Below are 26242 nucleotides of genomic sequence, written 5' to 3' on the forward strand. Positions count from 1 at the left end.
ACATGGAGGAAACCCGTGCAGGCACGGGGAGAATGTGTAAATTTTACACAGACAGTCGTCTGAGGCTGCAATCGAACCCAGGTCCCTGGCGCTGTGAGGCAGCAGTGCTAACCACTGAACCACCATGCCGCCAAGGTGCTGATATTATGTTAAGATTGCCTTGAGATGTCTGGGTAGGAGCCTTTAATCTAAGCCAAAAACAACCTTATGCTTGGTTTCTTCATTGTACATCATTGCCTGTTAAAAAGCTCTGGAGTGTCATGAAACCATGAATGGTATTATATACAACCAACTTTTTCTATTTCTTGCTACTGGTGAAAGCTATATGGACAAAGGAATCTGAGCCCAACTAGAAAAAAAAACCTAAAGAAATGTGTTTTTCCAAGTAATTGTGTATCACAATCTCCCCGTGGGAGTCGTGGTCAAGGCCTACAGTTAATGCAGAGAAACGTCATATGACACAGCTATGTTCTTGGTCACCTCAACACGCAGGCTATTGTACTAAGTTTCAGAATCATCAATCTGCACTTGTGACCTCTGAAAATGCCTGCATTCAAGTCCTCTCATCTCTAACTGAAAATAGCTGCAGGAAAGATGATCTTAGCCGCATTTTTGCAAATTGTAACAATTTCACAATTCCACCTTTCAGAGCAGAAATGCAATGCCATCTAGTGGAAGGATCTCACTTAATAGTTGAATTTTGTTTGCAACCATTTGCTATTCTAAGGGAGAAGCTTTGTTTTGGACGCAGAGCCTAGTATTTTCAGTCAGAAACCAAGAGCCACTTTCAGATTTGGACATCAGTACATTTTCCGTAAGTTATGTTTTCCACATTTGCCAATTTGTTGAACTATGAAATGGATCTGACAGTCAAGCACCAGCTTTGGCTCAGTAGTTACTTTGAATTATTGCATGATTTTCTCAGGTGAAAAGATTAATACCGATGAATGTGGTTGCATTGGCAGATTGTTGCTAGGCCCTTAAGGCTGTTAATCATTTCCTTGATTTGGAAGATAATTGTTGAGATTTTGATATCTGCGGCACGGTAGCACAGTGGTTAGCACAGTGGTTAGCACTGCTGCCTCACAGCGCCAGAGACCCAGGTTCAATTCCTGCCTCAGGTGACTGTCTGTGTGGAGTTTGCACATTCTCCCCGTGTCTGCGTGGGTTTCCTCCGGGTGCTCCGGTTTCCTCCCACCACAGTCCAAAGATGTGCAGGTCAGGTGAACTGGCCATGCTAAATTGCCCATAGTGTTAGGTAAGGGGTAAATGCAGGGGTATGGGTGGGTTGTGCTTCGGCGGGGCGGTGTGGACTTGTTGGGCCGAAGGGCCTGTTTCCACACTGTAAGTAATCTAATTCTAATCTAAAATCTAATCTACTCCACTCATTGCTTTGTTGCATTTATTATTAAAGTAGCTATTGAATCTTTGTTGTAAAAATTGTTGCTGCAGCACTGAAACTGGAAGCTGTTGATGTTTCTATCATTCAAAATGTTGCTTTTAATGAAAGGTTCAGTTTTCCATTACAGAGATGAATGAGAATACTCTTTTTCCAAGATGGCAGTTTGCTTTCCAAAAGGTCTGTGGATAGAAACTTCCTCAAAATGGATTCAATCAATAAGGTTCATTGTCCTTTTTTTTGACTATCAAAAGTGGCTCCCATAATGCCATTTTTCATAAAATGCTATAATTGCATTTCCAACAATTAAACTCCCAAAATCAACATAGCTACTGTAAAAATCTTGTTTCTTGCCCAAACCATCAAAAGAACAAAAATTTAACTAACTTCACTGTAAGGGTCTGAAACTTCAAATTCCAAAATTGGCTCTTGCTCTAGATTTTGTTAATCGATTGATATATCTTAAGTGTGTTACTGAAGGATATTCTTAACCTGCTGCTGATAAGTTTTCCATCAAGTGAGTATTCTAAAACTCCTAAATAACTTCCAGCGTTTTTAACTGTTCCTAGCCTAATATTTTGGGTATTTAGCGTAAATAATTAAAAGTGATCTGGGTGGCTTATAATTGACCTCTTTTCACAGGTGTTTGATCCAGATTTGTCCTCTTTGCTGCTACTGCACTTTGATAGCTCTGTTTTTACTTTTCATTTTAAAGTTTGCTTCCCTGATTATTGATTGTAAAAGCTTTCACTGACTTACAGTTATCTTTGTTGTTTCTTTGCAGGAGTTTTCTGTTCAGAGATTCTTTCTTTACAGTAGCTTTGTCTCCCTTTGGGTGGTTTTTTTGAGTCATCTTCTCCACACAGCTTCAGGCCTGTTTCTTGATCTCAATTACGGCTACTATCTTGCAGGCATTATGCTCTGTCACTGCCAACATCTATTACGTGGTTTTAGGGCAACACCAGAGAGAACAGACTGATTAAGGAGAAGGTAAAAATCAAGGTTGAGGCTTTTGATAAACTCTAATGGTTGCAATTTAAAGCTATGGTGATCTGAGGAATGTTCAAAAGGTATCCCTGAACTCTATCAATCTTTGATCTTTGATCTATTCTTCTGTCTTACAGACTCGATGCACACTATCCTACTTATGTCCCATGGAAAGTGGCTCCATAACATCACCAAAAAGGTAATCCAGAGCTCCAACACAACAGTCTGATGCATTCTTAAGCAATGTCTTTCCCCAGTCTTCCTTATGGTTTCTCATTATTGGTCCACAGTTGGGAAGACTGTGGTATTAAGAGCATGATAGTGGCAGCACAGTGCATCACCCCCAAGCTGATATTTTGATAAAGTTGGCTAACTATACAACGTTGGAGGGGAATATATGTGTGATGATTCTTCACCGTATGCTATGGTCCTCGAGCATTCAGAATGCTGGTTTGCTTTATACACAAAAACCAAGCACTGTTCCATTAATAAAAACAAATGTATCCAAATGAATGGAAATGTAAGGGGGAAAGAGGATAAAGGAGGAGAAAATCAATTCTCGCAGTCCACAGAAGTACAGAAAATAGTACTAAGGCATTTGGCAATCGTTCCGTTTACAGGGTGAAAAGCAACAACAAAGAGATGTGTTTAACATCAGGAATGGTTGGGGAAAAAGTAAAAAGAAACTGTCACCAGTGAGTCAAAAGTGAGTAATCAGAAGGCCCAAATTGAAGGTGATTGTCAAAAGAACCAGAAATGACAAGGGGAAAAACATTTTCATGCAACAAGTGCTTTGGATATAGAATGGTTATAGGACACTTGTCATCTAATTTGGAATGCATAGCTTAATAGGATAGCATATACAAATTTAATAGCCTGAGGAAGGGCTAATGCCCGAAACGTCGATACTCCTGTTCCCTAGATGCTGCCTGACCTGCTGCGCTTTTCCAGCAACACATTTCCATCTCTGATCTCCAGCATCTGCAGACCTCACTTTCTCCACAAATTTAATAGTAGTCTTCAAAGGAAATTTACATAAATAATTGAAGGAGAAAAACTACAAAGATACAGGTGAAGTGTGGTGGATGGCAATGTATTTTGAAAAACATAACTGAGAAAACTACACCCAGTTTTCATATATGAGTGGCTGCAACCAGGGAACGCGATTGGCTAAACTATTCTCCATCAATATCTCTCCATCCTGTCAGAATCTTAATCTGCCTTGACCTAAGATACATAGAAAATAGTAGTACAAGTAGGCCATTCAGCCCTTCAAGACTGTTCCACCATTCAATATGATCATGGCTGATCATCCAACTCTGTACCCTTTTCCCACTTTCTCTCCAAACCCTTGATCCCTTTAGCCCCACAAAATATATCTAAATCCTTTTTGAAAATACAATGTTTTAGCCTTGATCACTTTCTGTGGTAGTGAATTCCACCACTCACCGCTCTCTGGATGAAGAAATTTCTCTGTCTTAAGTGATGTGGCCTAAATTCTTAAACTGTAATCCCTAGTTCTAGACTTCCTATCCTTGTGCTTACCCCATCTAATCCTGTTAAAACTTTGCAGGTTTCTATTAGATCCCCACTCATTCTTCTAATCCATTGATTATAGTCCTAACTGATCCATCAGTCCTGTCAAACCCAGAAATCAGTCTGATAAACCTTCATTGCACTCTATGTATAGCCAGAAAATTCTTCCCCAGAAATGAAAATCAAAACTACATACAATATTCCTGACATGGTCTCACCAAGACCCTGTACAATTGCAGCAAGACATCCCTGCTCCTGTACTCAAATCCTGTTGCTACGAAGGCCAACATATCATTTGTCCTCTTCACCTATTGCACCTGCCTGTTTACTTTTAGCCAATAGTGTATAAGGACACCCATGTCACATTGTGCATCTCCCTTCTCCAAATCTATTACCGTCCAGATAATAATCTGCCTTCCTATTGTTGCTACCAAGTGTATAACTACATATTTATCCTCATTATGCTTGCCATACATTTCTCCACTCACTGAACTTGTCCAAATCACATTGAAACAGTTGTTACCTCCTCATAGCTCACTCTATCAGTCAGCTTTGTGTTATCTCCAAACTTAGGGATATTAGATTTTGTTCCCTCATCTAAATTAGATTCATAGAGATATAAAGCACAGAAACAGACTCTTCAATCCAACTCATCCATGTTGACCAGACAGACTAAATAGGTCTAGTGTTCTGTCTGAAGCAAATAAGTAGCAGTAATACAGTATATGCAGCTTTCATTATATTTAAATAGACCACACTACATGTCCGAATATCGATCCTAAATTGGTTGTCAGTGAAATTCTCCATAAACTTAGGATCACTCAGCGAATGTTATACAGTCATAGAGTTGTAGACCATGGAAGGAGACCCTTTGGTCCAACTTGTACATGTTGACCAGACATCCTAATTGAATCTAGTCCCAATTGTCAGCATTTGGCCCATATCCTTCTTAATGCTCTCTCTTCATACATGCATTCAAATGCCTTTTAAATGTTGTAATTGTGCCATCCTTCACCACATCCCCTGGCAGCTCATTCCATACATGCACTACTCTTTGCATGAAAAAGTTGCCCCACAGATCTCTTTTGATATAAACCTATGCCCTCTAGTTCTGGACTCCCCCACGCTAGAGAAAAGACCTTGTCTATTTATCCTATCCATGCCCTTTACCATTTTATAAACCTCTATAAGGTCACTCCTCAGCCTCCGATGCTCCAGGAAAAACAGCCCCAGCCTATTCGGCCTCTCCCTAATGCACAAATCCTCCAACCCTGGCAACATCCTTGTAAATCTTTTCTGAACCCTTTCAAATTTCACAACATCCTTCTAACAGCAGGGAGACCTGAATTGCACACAGTATTCTAAAAGTGGCTGTAACAAGACGTCCCAACTCCTATACTCAATGCACTGACAAATAAAGGCAAGCATACGAAATACCTTCTTCACCATCTTATTTATCACCAACTACACTTTCAAGGAAATATGAACCTGCACTCCAAGGTCTCTTTGTTCAGCAACACTCTCCAGGACTTTACCATTAAGTGCAGCACCTTATATGTATTTAAATTTAACTCCTCTGCCACTCCTCGGCCCAATGGCCCATCTGATCAAGATCCCACTGTACTCTGAGGTAACCTACTTTGTCGTCCACTACACCTCCAATTTTGGTGTCATCTGCAAACTTACTCACCATACCTCCTATGTCCACATCTACATCATTTATATAAATTACGAAAAGCAGTGGACCCAGCACCGATCCTCCTACCACACCACTAGTCGCAGACCTCCTGTCTGAAAAGCAACGCTCCACCATCACCCTCTGTATTCTACTGTGGAGCCTGTTATGTGTCAAATGGCTAGTTCTTCCTCTATTCCATGTGATCTAACCTTGCTAACCAGTCTACCATAAGAAAGCTTGATGAACACCTTATTCCATTCAATATAGATCACATTTACCGCTCTACCCTCATCAATCCTCTTTGTTACTTCTTCAAAAAACTCAATCAAGTTGAAGCTTGAAAAGATTCAGAAAAGATTTACAAAGATGTTGCCAAGGTTGGAGGGTTTGAGCTACAGGGAAAAGCTGAATAAGCTGGGGCTGTTTTCCCTGAGTTATCAGAGGCTGAGGGGTAACCTTATAGAGTTTATAAAATCATGAGGTGCATGGATAGGGTAACTAGACAAGGTCTTTTCCTTGGGGTGGGGGAAGTCCAGAACTAGAGGGTATAGGTTTAAGGTGAGAGGGAAAAGATTTAAAAGGGATCTAAGGGGCAACTTTTTCACACAAAGGGTGGTGCGTGTATGGAATGAGCTGCCAGAGAAAGTGGTGGAGGCTGATAGAATTACAACACTTCAAAGGTATCTGGACGGGTATATGAATAGGAAGAGAGATGTGCGCCAAGTACTGGCAAATGGCACTTGATTAGGTTAGGACATCTGGGCAGCATGGATGAGTTGGACCGAAAGGTCTGTTTCTGTGCTGTATGTCTCTATGACTCTCTGTGAAGAGAAATCAGAGTTAATGTTTCGGGTCCAGTGACCCTTCCTCAGAACCCTTCCTTGGGTCAGCTGACCCGAAACTTAACTGATTTCTCTTCACATATGCTGCCAGACCCGATGAGCTTTTCCAGAAACTTTGCTTTTGTTTCAGTCTTTATTTTAAATAGGTGCATTTCTGGTTTGAAATTTTATGCCATGGTGACAGAATGAGATGCAGTTTAATAATGGCAGGTCAACTAAAATGGTCATCAAATCTTATACACAAGACCTGCATTTGTCAGCTACAGGGAATATAAGGGAGATAAATGTGAGACAGTCAACCATTGAGATAAGGATGAAAAATAAAGTGCTATTTGATAAATTCACAAGATAGCTGGTAATAAAGTTAAAATGCACAGACCATAGAATCACGGCGCAGAGTTCGACAAAAAAAGGAAGTCAACCAATAATCCAGGGACTGCCACTATGATAGGCGCTACTAACAAGTCGTTAGACTAATTAAACAACCAGTTCATCGATACCCTTTAGTGAAGGAAACCTACCAGCCTTGGTCTAGCTCACATGAAATTCCAAGCTCACAAGAAAGTGGTTGACACCCAAATACACTCTGGTGACCTAGTAAATTCAAACTAAGAGGATAGAAAACTATTAAATCATATGACTTGCTAGACTGTAGTCAAGACATCAAATCACCCCTGCGGATACTGCAAAGTCCTACTTCCTAACATCTGACTGATGACAGGTTACAAAGTTGGAAAATGATCTACCACAGTAACATACTTACAGAAATATACCTGATCAGTGCAGTCTTCATCATGCCATTGTCAATATCTCAGGCTCCACCATCACCTTTTTTCTAATTCTATCGTGGTGCGTCGCTCACCGGGCCAACATTTATTGCCCCTCTCTAGTTGCCCTTGAAGTGGTGGTGTTGAGTTGCTTGCTTGAATCGCTGCAGTCAGTCTGCTGAAGGTTGACCCACAATGACCTTAGGGAGGGAATTCCAGGATTTTGATGCAGTAACAGCAAAGGATTGGCAATATATTTCCAAGATAGGATGGTGAGTGGCTTGGAGATGAACTTACAGGTAGTGTTTTCATGTATCTGCTCCCTTGACCGTCCAAATGGAAATGGTCATGGCCTGAGAAGGTACTGTCTAAGGATCTTTGGTGAATTGTTAGTCATCTTGTAGATAATACACTGTTGTTACTCAGTGTTGGTGGTGGAGAGAATTGATATATGTAAATGTGGCACTAATCAAGCAGGTTGCTTTCTCCTGGATGGTGTCAATTGTCTTGGGTGTTACTGGAGCTGCACCCATCTAGGCAAATGGACAGTATTCAATTACACTCTTGACTTATACCTTGTAGATGGTGGACAGGCTTTCAGAGTCAGGTGGTAAGTTACTTGTTGCAAGATTCATAGCCTCTGACTTACTCTTGCATAGTTATATTAAGTTTCTGGTCATGGTAACACCCAAGATGTTGACAGTGGATAATTCAATGATAGTAACACTATTGAATGTCAAGGGTCAGTGGTCAGATTGTCTCTTATTTGAGATAGTCATTACCTGGCATTTGTGTTACTTGCTAGTTGCCTGGATATTGTCCAGATCTTGTAGGAAAAGCTCGGGAGGTCTGGCAACATCTGTGAAGAGAAATCAGATTTAATGTTTCAGGTCCAGGACCCTTGGTCAGAACTGGGGAAGTTGTGAGGGGCATCAGACCCAAAATGGTAACACTGATTTCTCTTCACAGATGCTGCCAATCCTGCTGTGCTTTTCCAGCAATTGCTGTTTTTGTTTCTGATTTACAGCATCCAAACTTCATTTGGTTTTCATTATCCAGATCGTGTTGCATTTTATTATGGACTGCCTCAGTACCCATAGAGTTGTAAATGGTGCTGAACATGCAACCATCAGTGAACATCCCCACTTCTGACCTCATGATGGAGGGATGAATACATCTTGTCCCACTAAGCATTGCTTATCTCTGCAAAGCTTCTGCACCTTCAATATTATAGTCAGAAATATTCCCCACTTGGGTGAATAGGTGCAGCTCTAACAACAGCCATGAAAGATCAATACCAGCAAGTAAAACAGCAATGGATTGTATTGGCATATTAGTTAGCATCCTTCCTCTCCACCATAAGCATAACATGGTTACAGTGTGTGTTACCTACTGGATGCACAGCAGTAAGTCACCAAAACTGTTTTGGCAGCAGTTATCAAACTGGCAGCTTCTGTGACCTAAAAGGTCAAGGGCAGCAGATGCATGGGAATATTATCACCTCAAAGACCCCCTCATGCATTCTTACTTGAACATTCATTTTACAAATTCTGGCAAAAACCCCAGCAACTAACAGCTTAGTAGCTTGTTGCAGAGACTGCAGCAGTATCCCATCACAATGTATTCAGCAACGATTAGAAATTGACACTAAATGCTGATCTTGCTGTAGGTGCCCACATACCGAAGAATGACTATTAGTAAAAAAACAAGCTTCCATTATTGAACAATTTCAAATCCTCAGACTATTCCAAAGCACTTTGCTGCCACTGAAATATTTTTGGAGTATAATCACTGTTATAACAAAAGCATTTATGCAGATATTAAATTTCCATATACGGTAATGAAATATGTAACCATTGGTTGAGACATAAATATTACCCAGGAGACTGGATGGCTTTATCTCCACTTTTTAATATCACTTTATGGATTTTAATCTCTGCCTGCAGGGACTAATATAAAAGACAACTGTGCAAGATTCCTTCATGGCACTGAAAGTGCCAGCCTACATTTGTTCACAAGTGGGCCTTTAAGAGGTGATTTCCAGTACTAAGCCAAGAAATGATGGAGAATAAAAGGAATGATAGGGCTGAAGGGCCTGTGCCCGAAACGTCGAATCTCCTGTTCCCTGGATGCTGCCTGACCTGCTGTGCTGTTCCAGCAATAAAGTTTCAACTTTGATCTCCAGCATCTGCAGACCTCACTTTCTCCTGGATAAGGAACAACTGGAAAGGCAAAACAAGGCTCCTATTTAATAGGGAACTAGGGAAGGAGATTAAGAATATTGAAAAGAAGTCAAAGGCAGGTTAGGATGAAAAGCACCATGAAGGTATGAATGAGGAGGTTGAGACAACAATTAGGAAACAATTACTAAATCGGTGAAGTTTAATTCAATGCAAATAAAACTGAAAAATACGAATCAAATGTATCATAGGTCTTATGTGCTAATTTTTCTAAAGTAAACATACAAGTTAGACACAATATCATATTCCTCTAGTGATATTTCATAACTAAGATTTTTTTAACCTCTCAAGGTGAGAAATAGTTATATCCTATAATACATCATGATGGTAACATCAGTTATGTGTCATGCAAACGATGTAAAAATAGAGTTCTTTATTCAAAATTTGTATATAAAAAGTGCTTGATTTCAACATATGCACTAGATGAACAAACATCCTTTTTTAAACTTTTATTGAAAAATTAATGAGACATTATTCAAGTACACAATCAGGATTCTTTTGAACACAGCTCCACTTTATACACAGCAGCTAAGTCTTTGTGTTACAATAAGTAACTGGAATTTTTTTTATCATATATGACGCTTCCGTTTCTGTCCAGTATAAGCAGCAGTCGACAAGGGTCAGAAAATTAATCTCTTAGCCAGGCCACCTAAAAGTAAGTGCAACAACATTTACATCTGGCTATTAATGAAAATGAATTTATATTCAATAATAAATCTAGGTGGAGAGACTGCATGAAATAAATGGATTGTATACAACTTCACTGGAACCATCATTACTGCAAATTAAATTGAGTGTCTCTGTAAATAAGAAGTACACTTGGGTTTTCAAATGAAGCACACTCTTGACACCATATTAAGTGGTTGACTGAGATTGTCTCAAATGCAAAACACAGCATTTTTCAGTTCTGCATCTCCTTTTCTGTTGAGCAGGAGGAAATCAAGGAACCAAGGATTACAATGGGTATACTAGAGACTCAGCTAGTTAAAAGAAGCTGATGTTGAAAATCCTGGAGGAGAAGTTGAATAAATTTCAGGGCGAAAGCTAAAAGCAATAAAAAACATTCTTCAAGGCACTAGTAACACAGCACACACTTACAGCTGTCACATGAAACTGATGGGCTTCAAATTTGATTTTCAATACAGCTATAATTAAAGTCTTAAGTGGGAATTTAAGACATAGAGTATTGACATTAACTTCAAAAGATGAGAAGCATAGGATTGAAGTAAGTTTTTAGCATGGGTTATTTAGCAGTGATGTTAGAACTGGAGCACACAAGCATCAACTCAAGCTCAACAGCAGACAAACTTCATTCTCACAGGTTACAATTTAACAATGGAACAGATACTGAGAAAGTAGTTAACCAAATGCATTAAAGGAAGGGGTGGGGGTTACATGACATTGACTTTTACTCAGTTTTAGATTTATTCAAAACTAAAGCATTATGAAAGTTTAGCTTTGAACTCTACAACACATATCTCTTTATATGTACACAAGTAATTACATAATCAGTGTATCCATCTACTTAATCTTAACTCATACAATTAACATTAGTGAAATCCATGGTAAATAATCTCAGACAGAGCTTGATGGCTTTCTTACACCGTGGATTTTATGCATCTTCTTATATAGTGCACTTGCTTAAAAAGTGTTTGCTGTCATTACTTTAGAACCTACTAGATATTAAAATAGGGACATTTAGAAGAGAAGGTAATTTTACAGTGTGGAACACATCTCTTCACATGGCAGGTAATATTACTATTATTCTTCATAGAACTCTTCTTAGCAAAAATTACAAATGCTTTAAACCAAAATGAAGAGAAGAATATTCCGTATCAGTTGAAAGATGATTTAAAATTACTTATTCTCTTTCCTTGGGGTTGGGCAAGTAAATTTGCATTTTATTTATATAAATTTTACCTTTAAGGTGTGTAACTGTTAAGATCTCATTAAAAAGCACCTTCACTTAAAATCAAAGTACTTGGGGGTTGGCATGGTGGCTCAGTGGTTCAGAATGGCCAGGAAACCTGGTTCAATTCCAGCCTTGAGTGACTGTCTGTTTGGAGTTTGCATGTTCTCCGTGTCTGCATGGATTTCTTCTGGATGCTCCGGTTTCCTCCCACAGTCCAAAGATGTGCAGGTTGGGTGATTTGGTCATGTTAAAATTGCCCATTGTGACCAGGGATGTGCAGGCTAGGTGTATAGCCTTTGTAAATGTGGGGTTATGGGGATTGGGTAGGAGTTAATTGGGTGGGATACAGATTTGATGGACTGACTGGCCTGCTTCCATACTGTAGGGATTGTATCGTTCTAAGATTCTATGAAGAATATACTTAGAAAGGATAAAAAGTGAATAAATGTGAAACCATAAACTTTTGTGATGGATGGAAGGGGATTTTCCTGAATTTGAATTCATTCAATGTTAAATTGGGGCATCTGTACCTTTTCATTAACGTACACAGCCACCTGAAATATGCTTAAATACTATTTGATAGACAAAACTGACCATTTGTCTTATTTAAAAACAGACTATGGATACAAATGGTGTTTTCAAAACAAAACAAAATTGTGCTTTTATTCTCATTTAAAGAGGTCAATCTGAAACAAAAACATTGTTAATTAAAGACATGCATTAAATTAGGTATTCACAAGATGTCACTGTTTCCACTTGAGGATATTTGGAAAAAGCAAACGTGTTTCATCTGAAGCACAGCCAACTTGTTCTTGTCTCCATTTTAATCCTTGAATACTTAAAAGACTAAGGCAAGAATTTCCTCAGAGAAGGGTCAAAGCTCCAGAAGGATTTCTGGAGATGAATTAATTTGAGCCACAATGTTTTACAATGGACATTGTTCACTTGTGAATAAATAGATGAATTTAAAAACTTAACAGATCTCAGTGAATGAAAGCTTTGAAAGCATAAACTATAAACAAACAAGCAACAGGTGCTCATAAGAAAATGTTATACTTCAACATTACTCTTGTGGTAGTACATTATTGGCAATTGAATATATTACCGCGAGGGGTAACATTTTCCAGCCTTGACATAATCAAATAGACTTACAACAGGAGATCTGCTACTGTATGACACAAAGAATTATCTTGCCAAGACTGAATGGCAACTCTTTCCACACTTATTGAGCCACAGCCACAGTATTGAACACTAAGCTATCAATTCCCACAGATTTAGCCATTTCATCTCTTCTGGAGATTTCCTAATTGACAACTTGCCAACACCACATTGCCCATCTCTATCACTTCCTCAAAAGCCACAAACAGAACAGTCCAAGTAGACAACTTGCTTATGTTGCTTTTTTCTCCACCCTTGTCCATTCCGCATCTGCTTATATCCACAACATTGTCCTCTACTGCTTTGTTTGTTTCCAGTTTCCCAGCTCCAACGGTCTAGTTTTCACTAAAGTTGTACATGGTCTCTTAAAGGTCCTGCGGATCTTCTACCTTGAACAGCAGAACAACCACAATCCACTACCTGTCTCCTCTGCCAGTCAGAACTCACTGAACTTTTCCTTTAACTCCATAGCTTTTCTCCAGATAAAGTATTATGAACTTTGAGGGTATGATGAAAATTCTTTGTTCCAGTCCTGAACACCATCTGTATAAAAGATGCTTCCTGCTAGAATCTAAAATTTATTAATTTGCTGCAAATGCGCAATTCTTCTAAGCTTCATGTAGACCATCTCTGACTCTGTATTTGCCCACTTGGACTTCTCTCTAGTTTAGGAGATGAAATTGAATCCAACATTTATTATATATCCATGGAATCTCAGAATTACATTTATTAGTTGCGCCCTGCTACTTCTAAGGACTTCCTCGTCATCTCTTGGTTTTAGTGTTGAATCTGATGCCAACCCTCTCCAAACCAGAATTTCCAAAATATCTTCCTTTTCCTCATCTAACAATTCTCTTTTAGTGTAGCAGACATTAACATTACAGATCACTATTTGTCCTTTATGACTTTCGCCCCCTATAGATTCCTTTGTCCTGTTTCTTCGTAAGTGCTGTTCACCTGTAACATATCTCCAGTGCAAACAAAATACTAATGTTTGTTCTCTTCAAAGATGCCACCTAACCTGAAAGTATTTTCAGTGTTTCTATTTAATAAATTAAACTGGTTACATAACTATACTGCATTCAATCCTGTAAAAAATGTTATCAGTCACTCCAAAACTTCTCCACACTAGTTTAAACTTGTCAACTTGCTAAATGTTGTTCCAAAATCAGTAATTTAGAGAGACAATGATGTAGTAGAGAAAGCTCAAATTCATTTCAACCAAAGCATCAGAGTTGAAGCAGCCGCGCTCCGAAAGCTAGTGCCTCCAATTAAACCTGTTGGACTATAACCTGGTGTTGTGTGATTTTTAACTTTGTACACCCCAGTCCAACACCGGCATCTCCAAATCAGAATAAAGGAAGCATTACTCTACGACTTAAGCTGCTCTACCCAAAGATTGAATTCCTGAATATTGATAATAACATCAATATCTCAACACCCAAACCTAGCACTACAAAATACAAACTGCACTTAAAAAAAACTGAATTTGCAGGGTAAGGTAAATTAACCCTGTGATCATCTATGTTGCAGCATTGTTGAATATTTAGGGTCATGTAGCAGGATCACCTGCCTGAAATATAAACCAGCTCCATGAAAGTGAAAGTGTCAAAGCTGAAAGGTTAATTATGGATTAAACAGCTTCATAAAACCACAGAATCACAGCCCAGAAGAGTCCATCAGCCCATCACCCACACTAATCCAGCACCAGACCCAAAGCCTTCAACGCTACAACACTAAGTGCTCGTCCAAGTACTTTTTAAAGGTTGCAAAGTTTTCCACCTCAACTGCATTCATACCCCACCACCCTCTGGAGAAAATGGTTTTCCACAGTTAGCAGAAAAAGAACTGCAAACAAAAATAGCACTTTCAGTTAGAAGTGTTTGTTAATAAAATAAATGTAAGTAGGACAGAAGATTAGCATATGTTCTCTAGATAGGATGGTAAACAGCCAGGCAAGATGAGTGAGTGATAGAAACATTGTGTAGTTTCGACTTTGTCCATCAGCAGGATAAGGGTAGGCCTTAGGTGGACATGAACAATGCCTATTGTAACCACTGAGAGGAATAAATGATAACTGGTTAGCATGTGATTTTAAATTGATCAGATTAGAAATTGATTGCGTGAACCAAGATTATAAGAGATGAAAACTTGTGTGCTTTTGCCAGAGTTAGAATGTTTAAGACTGACTCTCCTCATAAACATGTGAAAAGAAAATCGCTCCCGTACTCAATTCTTCTTGTGGTTTGTTAAGCTGAACCACAACAGATTAGTCAAACACATGTTTTTTGAAGCCGCATCAGTTAGAATTTTGATCTTAATTCCTTTCAGTGGAATTTCCAATTCATGGATGCACAGATACAAGGACAGGTAGTGGCATACTGGTAATCCAGGAACGCATGCTAATGTTCTGGGGTTATAGGTTCAATTCGCACTAGGACTGATGGTGAAGTTTGATTTCAATTCAATTTGACTTTTAATTGTGTTGTGAAATGGCCTGGAGAGCCAGTCAGTTCAAAGAAACGAGCAATGGACAACATTTGCCAATTTTGCCATCAACATCCACATTCCATACAAGGAGGAAGAAAATGCTGATTCATAAAAAGTTGTGGAATTAACAAAAGCAGTACTGTATCTATATTTATAATAAGTCAAATAAAATGACCACTAAAATATTATATTTAATACTGCATATGGGTCAAAGAAAATACCTGAGGGGAAGTTGAATACAAAATACATCCTCCTCAAAACAGGGAACATTGCTTTATGCTCCTGACAAACAAACCAGCAAGACCAAAGTAATTTTTAAATGGTTGTTTTGTAGTGCACAACTTGAACATTGGTGAAAAAAGACAGTTCATTATGAAATGAGCATGTGTTCTGTCTGTCTGCAAATAACAAGTAGTAATATATGCAGCTTTCAGTACATACAAATACACCACACTGTATGCCCAAATATCAATCCTAAGTTGATTGTCAGTGAAATTCTCCATAAACTCAGGATCACTCAGCAAATGTTGTCGAGTTATAGAGATGTACAGAATGGAAATAGATCCTTCGGTCCAACTCGTCCATGACGACCAGATATCCTAAATAACTCTAGTCCCATTTGCCAGCATTTGGCCCATAACCCTCTCAACCGTTCCTATTCATATATCCATTCAGACGTATTTTAAATATAGTAATGGTACCAGCCTCCACCATTTCCTCTGGTGGTTCATTCCATACATGCACCACCCTCTGCATGAAGAAGTTGCCCTTTAGGTCCCTTTTAAATCTTTGCCCCCTCACCTTAAACCTACATCCTCTAGTTCTGTACTTCCCTACCCTGGGGAAAAGACTGACTATGCCCCTGTCCATACCCCTCATGATTGTATAAACCTCTATAAGGTCACCTCTCAGCCTCCAATGCTCGAGAAAAAATAGCTGAGCCTATTCAGCTTCTCCCTATAGCTCAATCCCTCCAACATTCTTGTAAATCTTTTCTGAACACTTTCAAGTTTAACAACATTCTTCTGGCAGACCAGAATTGAACACTATATTCCAAATGCCCTGTACAGCTCCAACATGACCTCCCAAACTCCCATACTCAATGCACTCACCAAGAAAGGCAAGCATACCAAATGCCTTCTTCAGTATCCTACCTAACTGTGACACCACTTTCAAGGAACTATGAACCTGTATCCCAAGGTCTCTTTTTTTCAGCAACATTTCCCAGGACACTGTCATTAGATGTATAAATCCTGCCCGGATTTGCCTTAAAAAATGCAACGCCTCAAAATTATCTAAATTAACATCCTTCTGCCAATCCTCCACCCATTTGATCATGGCCCCATTGTATTCTAAGTTAACTTTTTTCACTGCCCACTACACCACCAATTTTGGTGGCATATGTAAACTTACTACCTGTATCTCCTATGTTCACATTCAACCCAAACACACAAACACAACTAATGTTGGACATTGTCTAATGAGTTTTGTAAGAACCATATAGTTGGGACCTTATCTGCTGTGACCAGCTGAAGGGATATGCTGTTCAATATAGACTTTGAAATATACAACTAATATACACAACATCAAACTGACATGGAAATTCACATATGACGTGATTGGCAGACTCTGTTGTTAAATTGGCAGTAGCATCCTAGTGATGAACACCACTCATGCTGCTAATGCATAGTCAATGTTTTGTCCTCATCTGGGAAACAAGTTGGTTAGAAATAAGGCAAGCCTAGGTTGATTAACAGTCATTTAATCTTCCAGTCTGTGGGACATCACAAATATGAACAGGATAAAAAAAATCTTCAGGAGTCAAAGTGGTTGCCTACAGTCAAGTGACCAGACTTTCATAGAATTGCATTCTTCTAATAGGACATAAAACATAAAGGATATGTGGTTACAAGCCTTTTGTTAGTTGTCAGCTGGTTAGCTGCCAACACAGATGGAAAACATGCTGTTCATGATAACCCACACATGCACAGTTATGCACCTTAGGAAAAATTTTGACCAGGCAAGAAAAGAGAAATGAAAAAGTCCAATGGGACAGAAAAGGCTATCCATTACCTTGCTCCATGTTTTCAGTTCGTTTACGTTTGAAACCTGCCTTAGCCTCTTGCTCTTTTAAGACTTCTGTTGAGCAGTTGGGTTGGGGCAGTTGAGGTCCCGCTGTTGGTCCAGGGCGGTTACTAAAATACTTCTTCTTCAGCGCCTTCAAAGAATTAAATTTGCAACACAGTCAAAGGAGTATCAATTGATTCAAACTTCATCTAGTATAGAAGAGACCAGTCAGTTCATCAAGCAATCCATTAGAATATGAAGGATTTTGCGCTATCAAATGTTTGCCAGGAATATAAAAATGATCCCACAAGAAGCCTTTCACTTTTATTCACAATTTTCTATATTAGTTTTATTTCCTCATCTCTCAGAGGTGATGGCTCCTTGCTATTGTGCAGATTTACAATTGCTGGCCTCCCTTTGTACCTCATTTAATCTGATGTGAATGCATTCATTTTTGGCAAAGAACACTGGTTAGGCATTCAAGATGGCAACACTGGCTAGGAGTTCGTACTTCAGCCCAGAGACATTGAGGTCAACTGCAAAACAATAACCAATACTCCAGCAGAGACTAGAAAATTCAGCACCAACCACAGACTAAAATCTATGGCTTTCTGGATATTCTGACTCAATGAAGCGCTAAATAAACTTATGGCTAACGGTGGTGGGGGGGAGGGTGCTAGGAAAAGAAATCATATGAAAAAGAAAACTGTCATTTTCATACTTTATATGTTTAATCCTGAACTGTGAGTGAACTGTACCTCTCAGTTCATTATGAAATCCAGAATAATGAATAATATCCATTTACCTGAGTAGCTGTTATTCTTGCACAGGGATTAAATGTAAACAGGTCTTGCAGCAATTCCAGTAGGTCATCCCCAGCAGCACTAAATATATGCTCGAGTGGAGTACCAGGAAAACTCTTAAATGAAATATAGTCTGGAAGGCTGGTCATTCCCTACAATTACAAAATACTAATGTAAAAATCCAAAGTATTTCTCTTAGATATGAATCTAAAAAATGCAAATTAATATATAACACCTAGTCATAATGCAGCAGTGCCCAATAACAATTACAGTGCCTTTCCATCCAATTTGCAACTAGAACCTATTACCATTAAAATTTGCATTGTATGGTCTAATCATTCTGAATTTAAAAAAACTTTGAGATTCTTATCTTGAAATGATTATTGTGCACTACACCACTGATGCTACAGGCTTTATTTGACTTATGCTTTCATTGTGCATAAAGACCTAAAAGAACAGTTTAGTCCGTACTTCACAAAGTCAGTACACTTGTCAAACAAGAAACTCCTAGTTAAATTTTCTGACTCAGGATCAGCCAAACCTTTTAGCAAACAGTTGTCCAAATTACAAAATAAACACATACAGCTTGCAAATTCATTTAATGTGTGAGAAAACCATAACAAAAGACTGTTTTACTGTAAGGTAAGATCTGGTGTTTTCACACTCAAACTTGTACAACTTTAATATTAGGAAGTATGGCTAAGGCAGAATTAGTAATATTGAATTAAAATAAGGGACTAATCGCCTCTACGCAGAAAGAAGAAATTCTTTCCATGTACTTACAGCTGAGTGGTTAAGATGATAGACTCGAAATCTTTTGGGGTTTCCCTGTGCAGGGTCAAATCCTCCCGATTATGATCGAGGCCTGACTGCAGACAGGAAGGGTGCGTTTCTCCCCCTTCTCTTGGTTGTGAGATTTAGAAGGGTTGGGAGGACAAATGTTTAAAGGACTTTTGCGGTGCTGTAGTCGGTTCCCTACTCCTGAGCCAAAAGGCCCAGGTTCAAGTCCCACCTGCTACAAAGTGTGTAATAATATCTCTAAACAGGTTGTTTAGAAAATATCAGCATATATACCAACTTTTGCTAGCTACAATCAGTCTGAACAAGGGTCACTGGCCTGAAACATTAACTCTGTTTTCTCTCCACAGATGCTGCCAATCCTGAGTTTTCCCAGCAGTTTCTTATTTCTAGCACCTGCAGTTCTTCGAGGCATTTTCTGTTTCAAGTAAATCAGTGCCTGGTAGAACTTGCCTCTATAGTCTTCCACTAGGGAATTTCACTGATGGTGCACATTGTGTGCAGTTCATGGCACATTAATTATAAAAATTTAAAGTAAAATTGCCACTGCCCCAGAGGATCATGGGACTGCTCTCTCATCAAAGAGACATAGAACATAACTGCGCAGTACAGGCTCTTTGGCACTTGATATTGCCTCAGCCTGTGGAACTAATCCTACCTAACCTAAACTATGCCATTCTCGTCCATTTGCCTATCAATGACCATTTAAATGTCTTTAAAGTTGGCGAGTCTACTACTGTTGCAGGCAGTGCATTCCATGCTCCTACTATGCCCTGAATAAAGAAACTACCTCTGACACTTCTCAACCTTCTTCTCTCGAACAAAAACAGCCTCAAAGTCCCTCAGCCTTTCCTCATAAAACCTTCCCTCCATACCAGGCAACATCCTAGTAAATCTCCTCTGAACCCTTACCAAAGCTTCCACAGCCTTCCTATAATGCAGTGACCAGAACTGTGCGCAATACTCCAAATGTGGCCGCACTAGAGTTTTGTACAGCTGCAGCATGATTGCATGGTTCCGAAACTCAATCCCTCTTCTAATAAAAGCTAACACGTCGTATGCCTTCTTAACCAGGTGGCAACTTTCAAGGATCCATGTACCTGGATACCGAGATCTCTCTGCTCATCTACACTACCAAGAAGCTTATCATTAGCCCAGTACCCTGCATTTCTGTTACTCCTGCCAAAGTGAGTCAGCTCACACTTTTCGGCATTAAACGCCATTTGTCACCTCTCAGCCCAGCTCTGCAGCTTGTCTATGTCTCTCTGTAACCTACAACATCCTTCGTCACTATCCACAACTCTACCGACCTTAGCGTCATCCGCAAATTTACTAACCCATCCTTCTATGCCTTCATCCAGGTCATTTATAAAAAGAACAAACAGTGGAACCAAAACAGATCCTCGTGGTACACCAAGAATAACTGAACTCCAGGATGAATATTTCCCACCAACCACCATCCTATGTCTTCTTTCAGCTAGCCAATTTCTGATCCAAACCGCTAAATCACCCTCAATCCCATGCCTCCACATTTTGTGCAATAGCCTATTGTGGGGAAGGAACCTTATCAAACACTTCACTGAAATCCACATACACCACATCAACCACTTTCTCTAAGAATTCAATAAGGTTTGTGAGGCACGACCAACCTTCCACAAAACCATGTTGACTATCCCTAATCAACTTATTCCTTCCTAGATGATTATCAATCCCATCTCTTATAACCCTTTCTGTTTTTTTTAGATATTTTTATTGAAAATTTAACATTTTTACAAGTTTACAAAATAAAAAAAAGTAAAGCATAAACATTGATATACAATTAAATCTTAAATAAATAATAACCAAAATTTAACAAAAGAAAAATACCGAGAAAAAAAAACAAAACTCAACTAACTACTAATCTAACCTACAACTAACCAGAGTGTATAATTAAGTCTCTTACATTATTCAAATAAGAGAAAAAAAAACGACGGATAACACAGAAATTGGGAATGTATTAACATCAAATGTAACAAAACACGTATTCGCGCAGGATTCCTCTCCCAAGGGGCCCTGGACCAGCCAGGTTCGCCATCTCAATTAAGTAAAAGCCCTTGTTAGGATGGCCGAAATATCTGTATTTATATAATTCAAGAAGGGCTGCCATATTTTATGGAATAATTCGGTCTTTTGGTGCACCATATTTGTAAGGAAGTCAAGGGGAATACATTCCATAATTAATCTGTGCCAATTTGAAAATCCAGGGGGGGCCCTCAGCCACCCAGTTTACCAAAATATTTTTCCTTGCACAGAAAGAGAGAATAGAAAATAATCTCTTCCCGTGCATATCCAGGGAGCGTAGGTTCGAAAAGCCCAAAAGGAGAGATACAGGGTCCACTCTAATTTCCGTTCCTAAGATTTCTGTCAGAGCACTTGCTACTTTAGTCCAGTATCTACGGATCTTATGACAGGTCCATAGGCAAAGTACAAGAGTGCCCACCTCTATTTTACATTTGGGACACATTGGAGACGCTCCTGCCTTAAATTTTGCCAATCGATCCGGTGCTATATGGGCCCTATGAAGTATCTTCAGCTGAATAGCCTGAGTTCTACTGCAGATGGTAATTCTTCTGGCGTTTTCCCAAATGTCATTCCAAGTTTCTATAGAGATTTCTAGTCCCAAATCCTGATCCCATGTTTTAAGCAGATTGTCCATATCTCCCGATACTTCATCATGTAGTAAATGATAAATAGTACTGACGGAAGATACCCCCATTGGCCATAGCACTCTACATTCTCTATCTGATTTATAAAGACTATCTAATAACGTGGTCTTCTTCTGTATATAGTCTCGAATTTGGAAGTATTGAAAGAGGTCTCCATTAGGTAATTCGAATTTCTGACGCAGCTGTTCAAAAGACATCAGGAACCCTTCTTTAAACAGATCCCCTAAACAAGAGATACCCCTGGATCTCCAGAGTTTGAAAGTGGCATCTGTAAACCCCGGTTGAAATCCCCATGCTCCCACTATCGGAGCATAGGAGGATGTTTTCTGTGAGTTGCCCTCATTTTGCCGCATTATATTCCGAGCTTTAATTTTGTTTAGTATCATAGGGTTTTTACAGTGATCTGTAATGGTTTTCCTCTTGTCTGAAAATAAAAGGTTAATGAGTGGGCATTTTACTTGAGAAAGCTCGATGTCCAGCCAGATTGATTGCGGGTCAGACAAGATCCAATCGGCTATGTAGTTTAATAGGGAACTTAACTGATAGTTCCTGAAATCTGGGAAATCCAATCCGCCCCTTGCCTGTGGAAGCTGTAGCTGCTTCAGCTTAATGAGGGGCCATCTTTGATTCCAGATAAAGGAACCCAACCAGCCATATAATTTACATAATGCCAGCCTCAGCAGCATCACCGGAAGCATTCTCATAGGGTATAGGAGACGGGGAAGGACATTCATTTTAATTAGTGCTATTCTGCCTAACCAGGAAATTGGAAGGTCTCCCCATCGCTGGAGGTCCTGCCTTATCCTTTCCAGTAAATGCACAAAGTTAGCCTTGTATAACTGACCAAATACTGGGGTAATAAAAATGCCTAAATATAAAAAACCCTCCAGGGACCAACGAAAGGGAAAATGGGATCCGTCCATTAAGTGGGGTATCATAGCAAGGTCACCCATTGGCATAGCCTCTGATTGTGAGAGATTAATTTTATAGCCTGAAAATACACTAAATGTATTAATAACTTGGATTAAGCGAGGCACGGACATCAAAGGATTACTGAGAAATAGAAGAACATCTGCATAAAGAATAATTTTATGTTTACCTGTACCAATCCTCAGGGCCGTTATATTAGGGTCAGCCCTTACAGCTTCTGCTAGTGGCTCAATTATTAGCGTAAATAGCAATGGCGAAAGAGGACATCCCTGACGGCAGCCCCTATCCACACTGAAGCTATCCAAGCCTAATCCATTGGTAATCACAACTGCTTTGGGATCACTATACAGTGTTGAGACCCATTTGGTAAACACCTTTCCAACGCTAAACCTTTCCAATGTGTAAAACAAATATGACCATTCAACCCTGTTGAACACTTTTTCTGCGTCTAATGGGACTATAACTCCTGGTATCTTTCCCTGATGGCAGGCTTGAATCACATTCAAAACCCTTCTAACATTATTGGATGATCTACGGCCCTTAATAAACCCCGTCTGATCCTCCTTTATGATATGTGGCAATACCCTTTCTAGCCTCAATACTAACGTTTTAGAGAGGATTTTAAAATCTACATTTAGCAAGGATATTGGTCTGTAAGACGTGCAATCTTCTGGGTCCTTTCCTTTTTTAAGGATAAGAGAGATATTTGCCTCTTTCAGCAAAGGCGGGAGACAGCTCTGACTGTATGAGTAGTTATAATCAACGAGTTAAAAACAATGACTGCAGATGTTGGAAACCAGATTCTGGATTAGTGGTGCTGGAAGAGCACAGCAGTTCAGGCAGCATCCAAGGAGCTTCGAAATCAGTAGTTATACATGTCCATAAGTGGACCAGACAATATTCCTGTAAATTCTTTATAGAATTCAGCTTGAAAACCATCTTGGCCAGGTGCCTTACCGCTCTGAAGTTGCCTGATTGTGTCAAGTAGTTCTTGGGTTGTTAGAGGAACATTCAGGACCGATACCTGTTCCGGAGTTAGGTCCGGAAAGGTCAAGTTTTTAAAAAAATGACTGCATCCTCCTAGTCCTGTCTTCACAATCCTGTGATTTATATAAATCAGAATAAAATGTTCTAAAGATTGTGTTAATCCTTTTATGATCGTGAGTCAAAATACCCGTACTTTCCTTGATAGACGTGATAGTTTGAGAGGCCTTCTTTTTCTTTGCAAGAAATGCTAAGTATCTACCAGGTTTATCAGCAAATTCATATAACCTTTGTTTTGCAAATAATACTTCCCTCTTAGCTGTTTGGGTTAGCGTGGTGTTTAGAGCTGTCCTAAGGGCCGTAATCCTTTGCAATTTGATAATAGAAGGTCTGTCAGCATATGCTGTTTCAGCTGCTTTTAAGCGAGCTTCAAACAGATGCTGTTGTTCTCCCTTTAATTTTTTCTGGATCGCTGAGTATGAGATGATCAAACCTCGCGCATAAGCTTTAATGGTCTCCCACATCATTGATGGGTTGCTAGCCGTACCTAAATTAATTTCCAAAAAAGTTTTAAATTCTTGAGAAGTACTTTACAAATTTACTATCTTTCATCAGGAAAGGGTCCATACGCCAATGCCGGGGGGATGTCCCATTGTTTCTCGTCTTGATTTCCATATATACAGCAGCGTGATCGGAAATTGCTATACTGCCTATTTTACAGGATGATATGGAATTTTTAAAAATCGAGGGGGCAAAAAACATATCGATTCTGGTATGGCATTTATATGGATTGGAGTAAAAAGAAAAATCTCTGCCTTGTGGATGAAGGCATCTCCATACATCTACTAATCCTAATTCGTTGTTTAAATCCACCAATTGTCTCGATCTCCCGCAGTACTCTTGGGAATCCTATTTATTTCCAGATCCATAATACAATTAAAGTCTCCCCCTATAATTGTATGACGAGCACCGAGAGTCATCAATTTTGAGAAGGCTTCCTTTATAAATTTAAAAGGATGTGCCGGGAGGCAATACAAATTTAAAATCCCATATTCCTCTCCATTTATAAGGGCTTTTATCAGAATATATCGTCCAGATTCGTCTTTTATCTGATTTAGGATAAAATTTCATCAACAGATGCCTAAGGGAAAGACAACGGAATGAGGACATGCCACAACCCAAAGGACTAGCCACTTTACCATACATCAAGAACATTTCTGAACTGACAGCCAGAGTACTACGACCACTAGGACTCATAACAGCACACAAACCAACAGCCACGCTCAGACAACAACTCACCAGGACAAAGGACCCGATACCCAGCATGAGCAAAACCAACGTAGTATACAAAATCCCATGCAAGGACTGCACAAAACCCTACATAGGACAAACAGGAAGACAGCTAACGATCTGCATTCATGAACACCAAATAGCCACGAAACGACACGACCAGCTATCCTTAGTAGCCACACACGCAGATGACAAGCAACATGAATTTGACTGGGACAACACTACTATTATAGGACAAGCTAAACAGAGAACAGCCAGGGAATTCCTAGAGGCATGGCACTCATCCACTGATTCAATCAACAAGCACATCGACCTGGACCCAATATACCGGCCACTGCAGCAGACAGCTGGAACTGACAACCGGAAGCGGCAGATTCAAACCACTATAAATGCTGGAGAAAAGATCACAGAAGCGCTCCACAGGAGGCACCTAAACACCGAGGATGTCACCTAGACAGAGGACAAAACGTCTGCAACACAAATTCCCAGCTCGGCGAATAGAACCACAACAACAGTATAATAAAAAACTATTTCTAAATTTAAAAAATATAAAATGTATTTAAATGGAGATTTTCCCCCTTGTTCCCGGGGTATCACTTCCTTTCCAAAAGTCCATCGTATCCTCTCCCAACCTGTGCCCCACCCTTAACCCAGGCGCTCCTCAATAGGATGAAGAAAATTCAAATATACTACAAAGCTAGAATTAACAGTTAGCACCCTACCCCCACCTCCCATCCACACCTAGATATAATTGGTAATGTTAATACCATGTATAAACATATATAACTATAAAATTACAACTTCAACAAGTAATAATTAAATATAATAATACAAAATAACAAGGGAAAACAACCCCGCTCCTCGAGACAGAGGTAAAATAAAATAAGGTAACCACCTCCCCCCACCAACATTAACTAGACCCCCCGGCCTATATAATATATAGAATAATTAAAAAAAAGGGAGAAAATCGTTAAGTAGAGAACAAATAAATAAATCCCTCTCCCCACCCTCCATGATAATATTAAACAGTAAGGTAAAAAAAAAGGATTAAGAGTCCAAAAATTCCTTGGCCTTTTCCGGCGATCCGAAGTTATACACGGACCCTTCATGGTTAAAGCGTAGCGTGCTGGGTAGCGTAAGGAGTACTGAATATTTAAGTCCTTTAAACACTTCTTCGCCTCATCAAATGCCTTCCTCTTTTGGACCAGAGCTGTGGAAAAGTCCTGGAATAACATGATCTTGGATCCTTTATAGATCATGGCTTGGGGATCTTTTCCAAGATTTCTGGAGGCTTCTAAGAGTATCTGCCTCTCCTTGTAGCTCTGCAGCCAGAACAGGACCAGATGGGGGCGCTGGTTTGAACCGGGCCCGCGTTTTGCAACCCGGTAGGCCCATTCCACCCTTACCTGGCCTGATCCAGCCTCCAGATTTAAAAGCTGTGGGAGTCACTGTTCAAGGAACACTGTAAGCTGGCCTTCCTCTTCCCGTTCGGGAAGGCCCAGCAAACGAATATTTTGTCGACGACCTCGAGAATCAGTGGGGGGGGGGGGGGGGGTGTTCCTGCTTGCTGAGAGCTGCGGACTCCCTTCCCTTTAGTCATTTTTACTGGGGATTAAATTGTTTAAATTCAATACTAAATAACTAATTATGTTAAGT

The 26242-nt window shown here is 39.5% G+C and overlaps 2 protein-coding genes across 4 annotated transcripts in view; one reads left to right on the plus strand and one right to left on the minus strand.

Annotated features, from left to right (window-relative positions):
- Positions 1 to 746: 746 nt before the first annotated feature.
- On the plus strand, positions 747 to 25066 carry LOC148151986 (uncharacterized). Of its 2 annotated transcripts, none has more exons than XR_015761399.1 (3): positions 747 to 814; positions 2524 to 2585; positions 9156 to 9628. XR_015761399.1 is itself a non-coding variant. In XM_088000524.1 (3 exons), exons 2-3 carry the CDS (start codon positions 2554 to 2556, stop codon positions 25038 to 25040), a joined length of 639 nt encoding a protein of 212 aa, XP_087856650.1. In that variant the 5' UTR covers positions 2214 to 2389; positions 2524 to 2553; the 3' UTR covers positions 25041 to 25066. The 2 variants fall into 2 exon arrangements, 1 of the variants encoding a protein (XP_087856650.1); XM_088000524.1 differs by lacking the exons at positions 747 to 814; positions 9156 to 9628 and adding exons at positions 2214 to 2389; positions 24434 to 25066.
- The window catches only part of cdk7 (cyclin-dependent kinase 7), a 54909-nt gene continuing 38550 nt past the window's right edge, over positions 9884 to 26242 (minus strand). For both annotated transcript variants that reach the window (XM_043706645.2, XM_088000520.1), the window contains 3 exons: positions 17882 to 18031; positions 17083 to 17227; positions 9884 to 10098 (listed from right to left, as the gene is read on the minus strand). In XM_043706645.2, coding sequence (XP_043562580.2) covers positions 10070 to 10098; positions 17083 to 17227; positions 17882 to 18031 — 324 coding nt within the window. In that variant the 3' untranslated portion in view covers positions 9884 to 10069. The remainder of the gene's footprint in view (positions 10099 to 17082; positions 17228 to 17881; positions 18032 to 26242) is intronic.

The sequence above is a fragment of the Chiloscyllium plagiosum genome, unplaced genomic scaffold (genome assembly GCF_037043375.1).
Source record: "Chiloscyllium plagiosum isolate Xiang-an unplaced genomic scaffold, Cpla_swu_hap1 HiC_scaffold_2, whole genome shotgun sequence".
Classification (NCBI taxonomy): Eukaryota; Metazoa; Chordata; class Chondrichthyes; order Orectolobiformes; family Hemiscylliidae; genus Chiloscyllium; species Chiloscyllium plagiosum.

Coding starts and splice junctions, on each gene's coding strand:
- LOC148151986 (XM_088000524.1), top strand. CDS start 2,554: ATGGAAAGTGGCTCCATAACATCACCAAAAAG. Junction 2,586..24,433: donor TCCATAACATCACCAAAAAG/GTAATCCAGAGC, acceptor TTTCATCAACAG/ATGCCTAAGGGAAAGACAAC.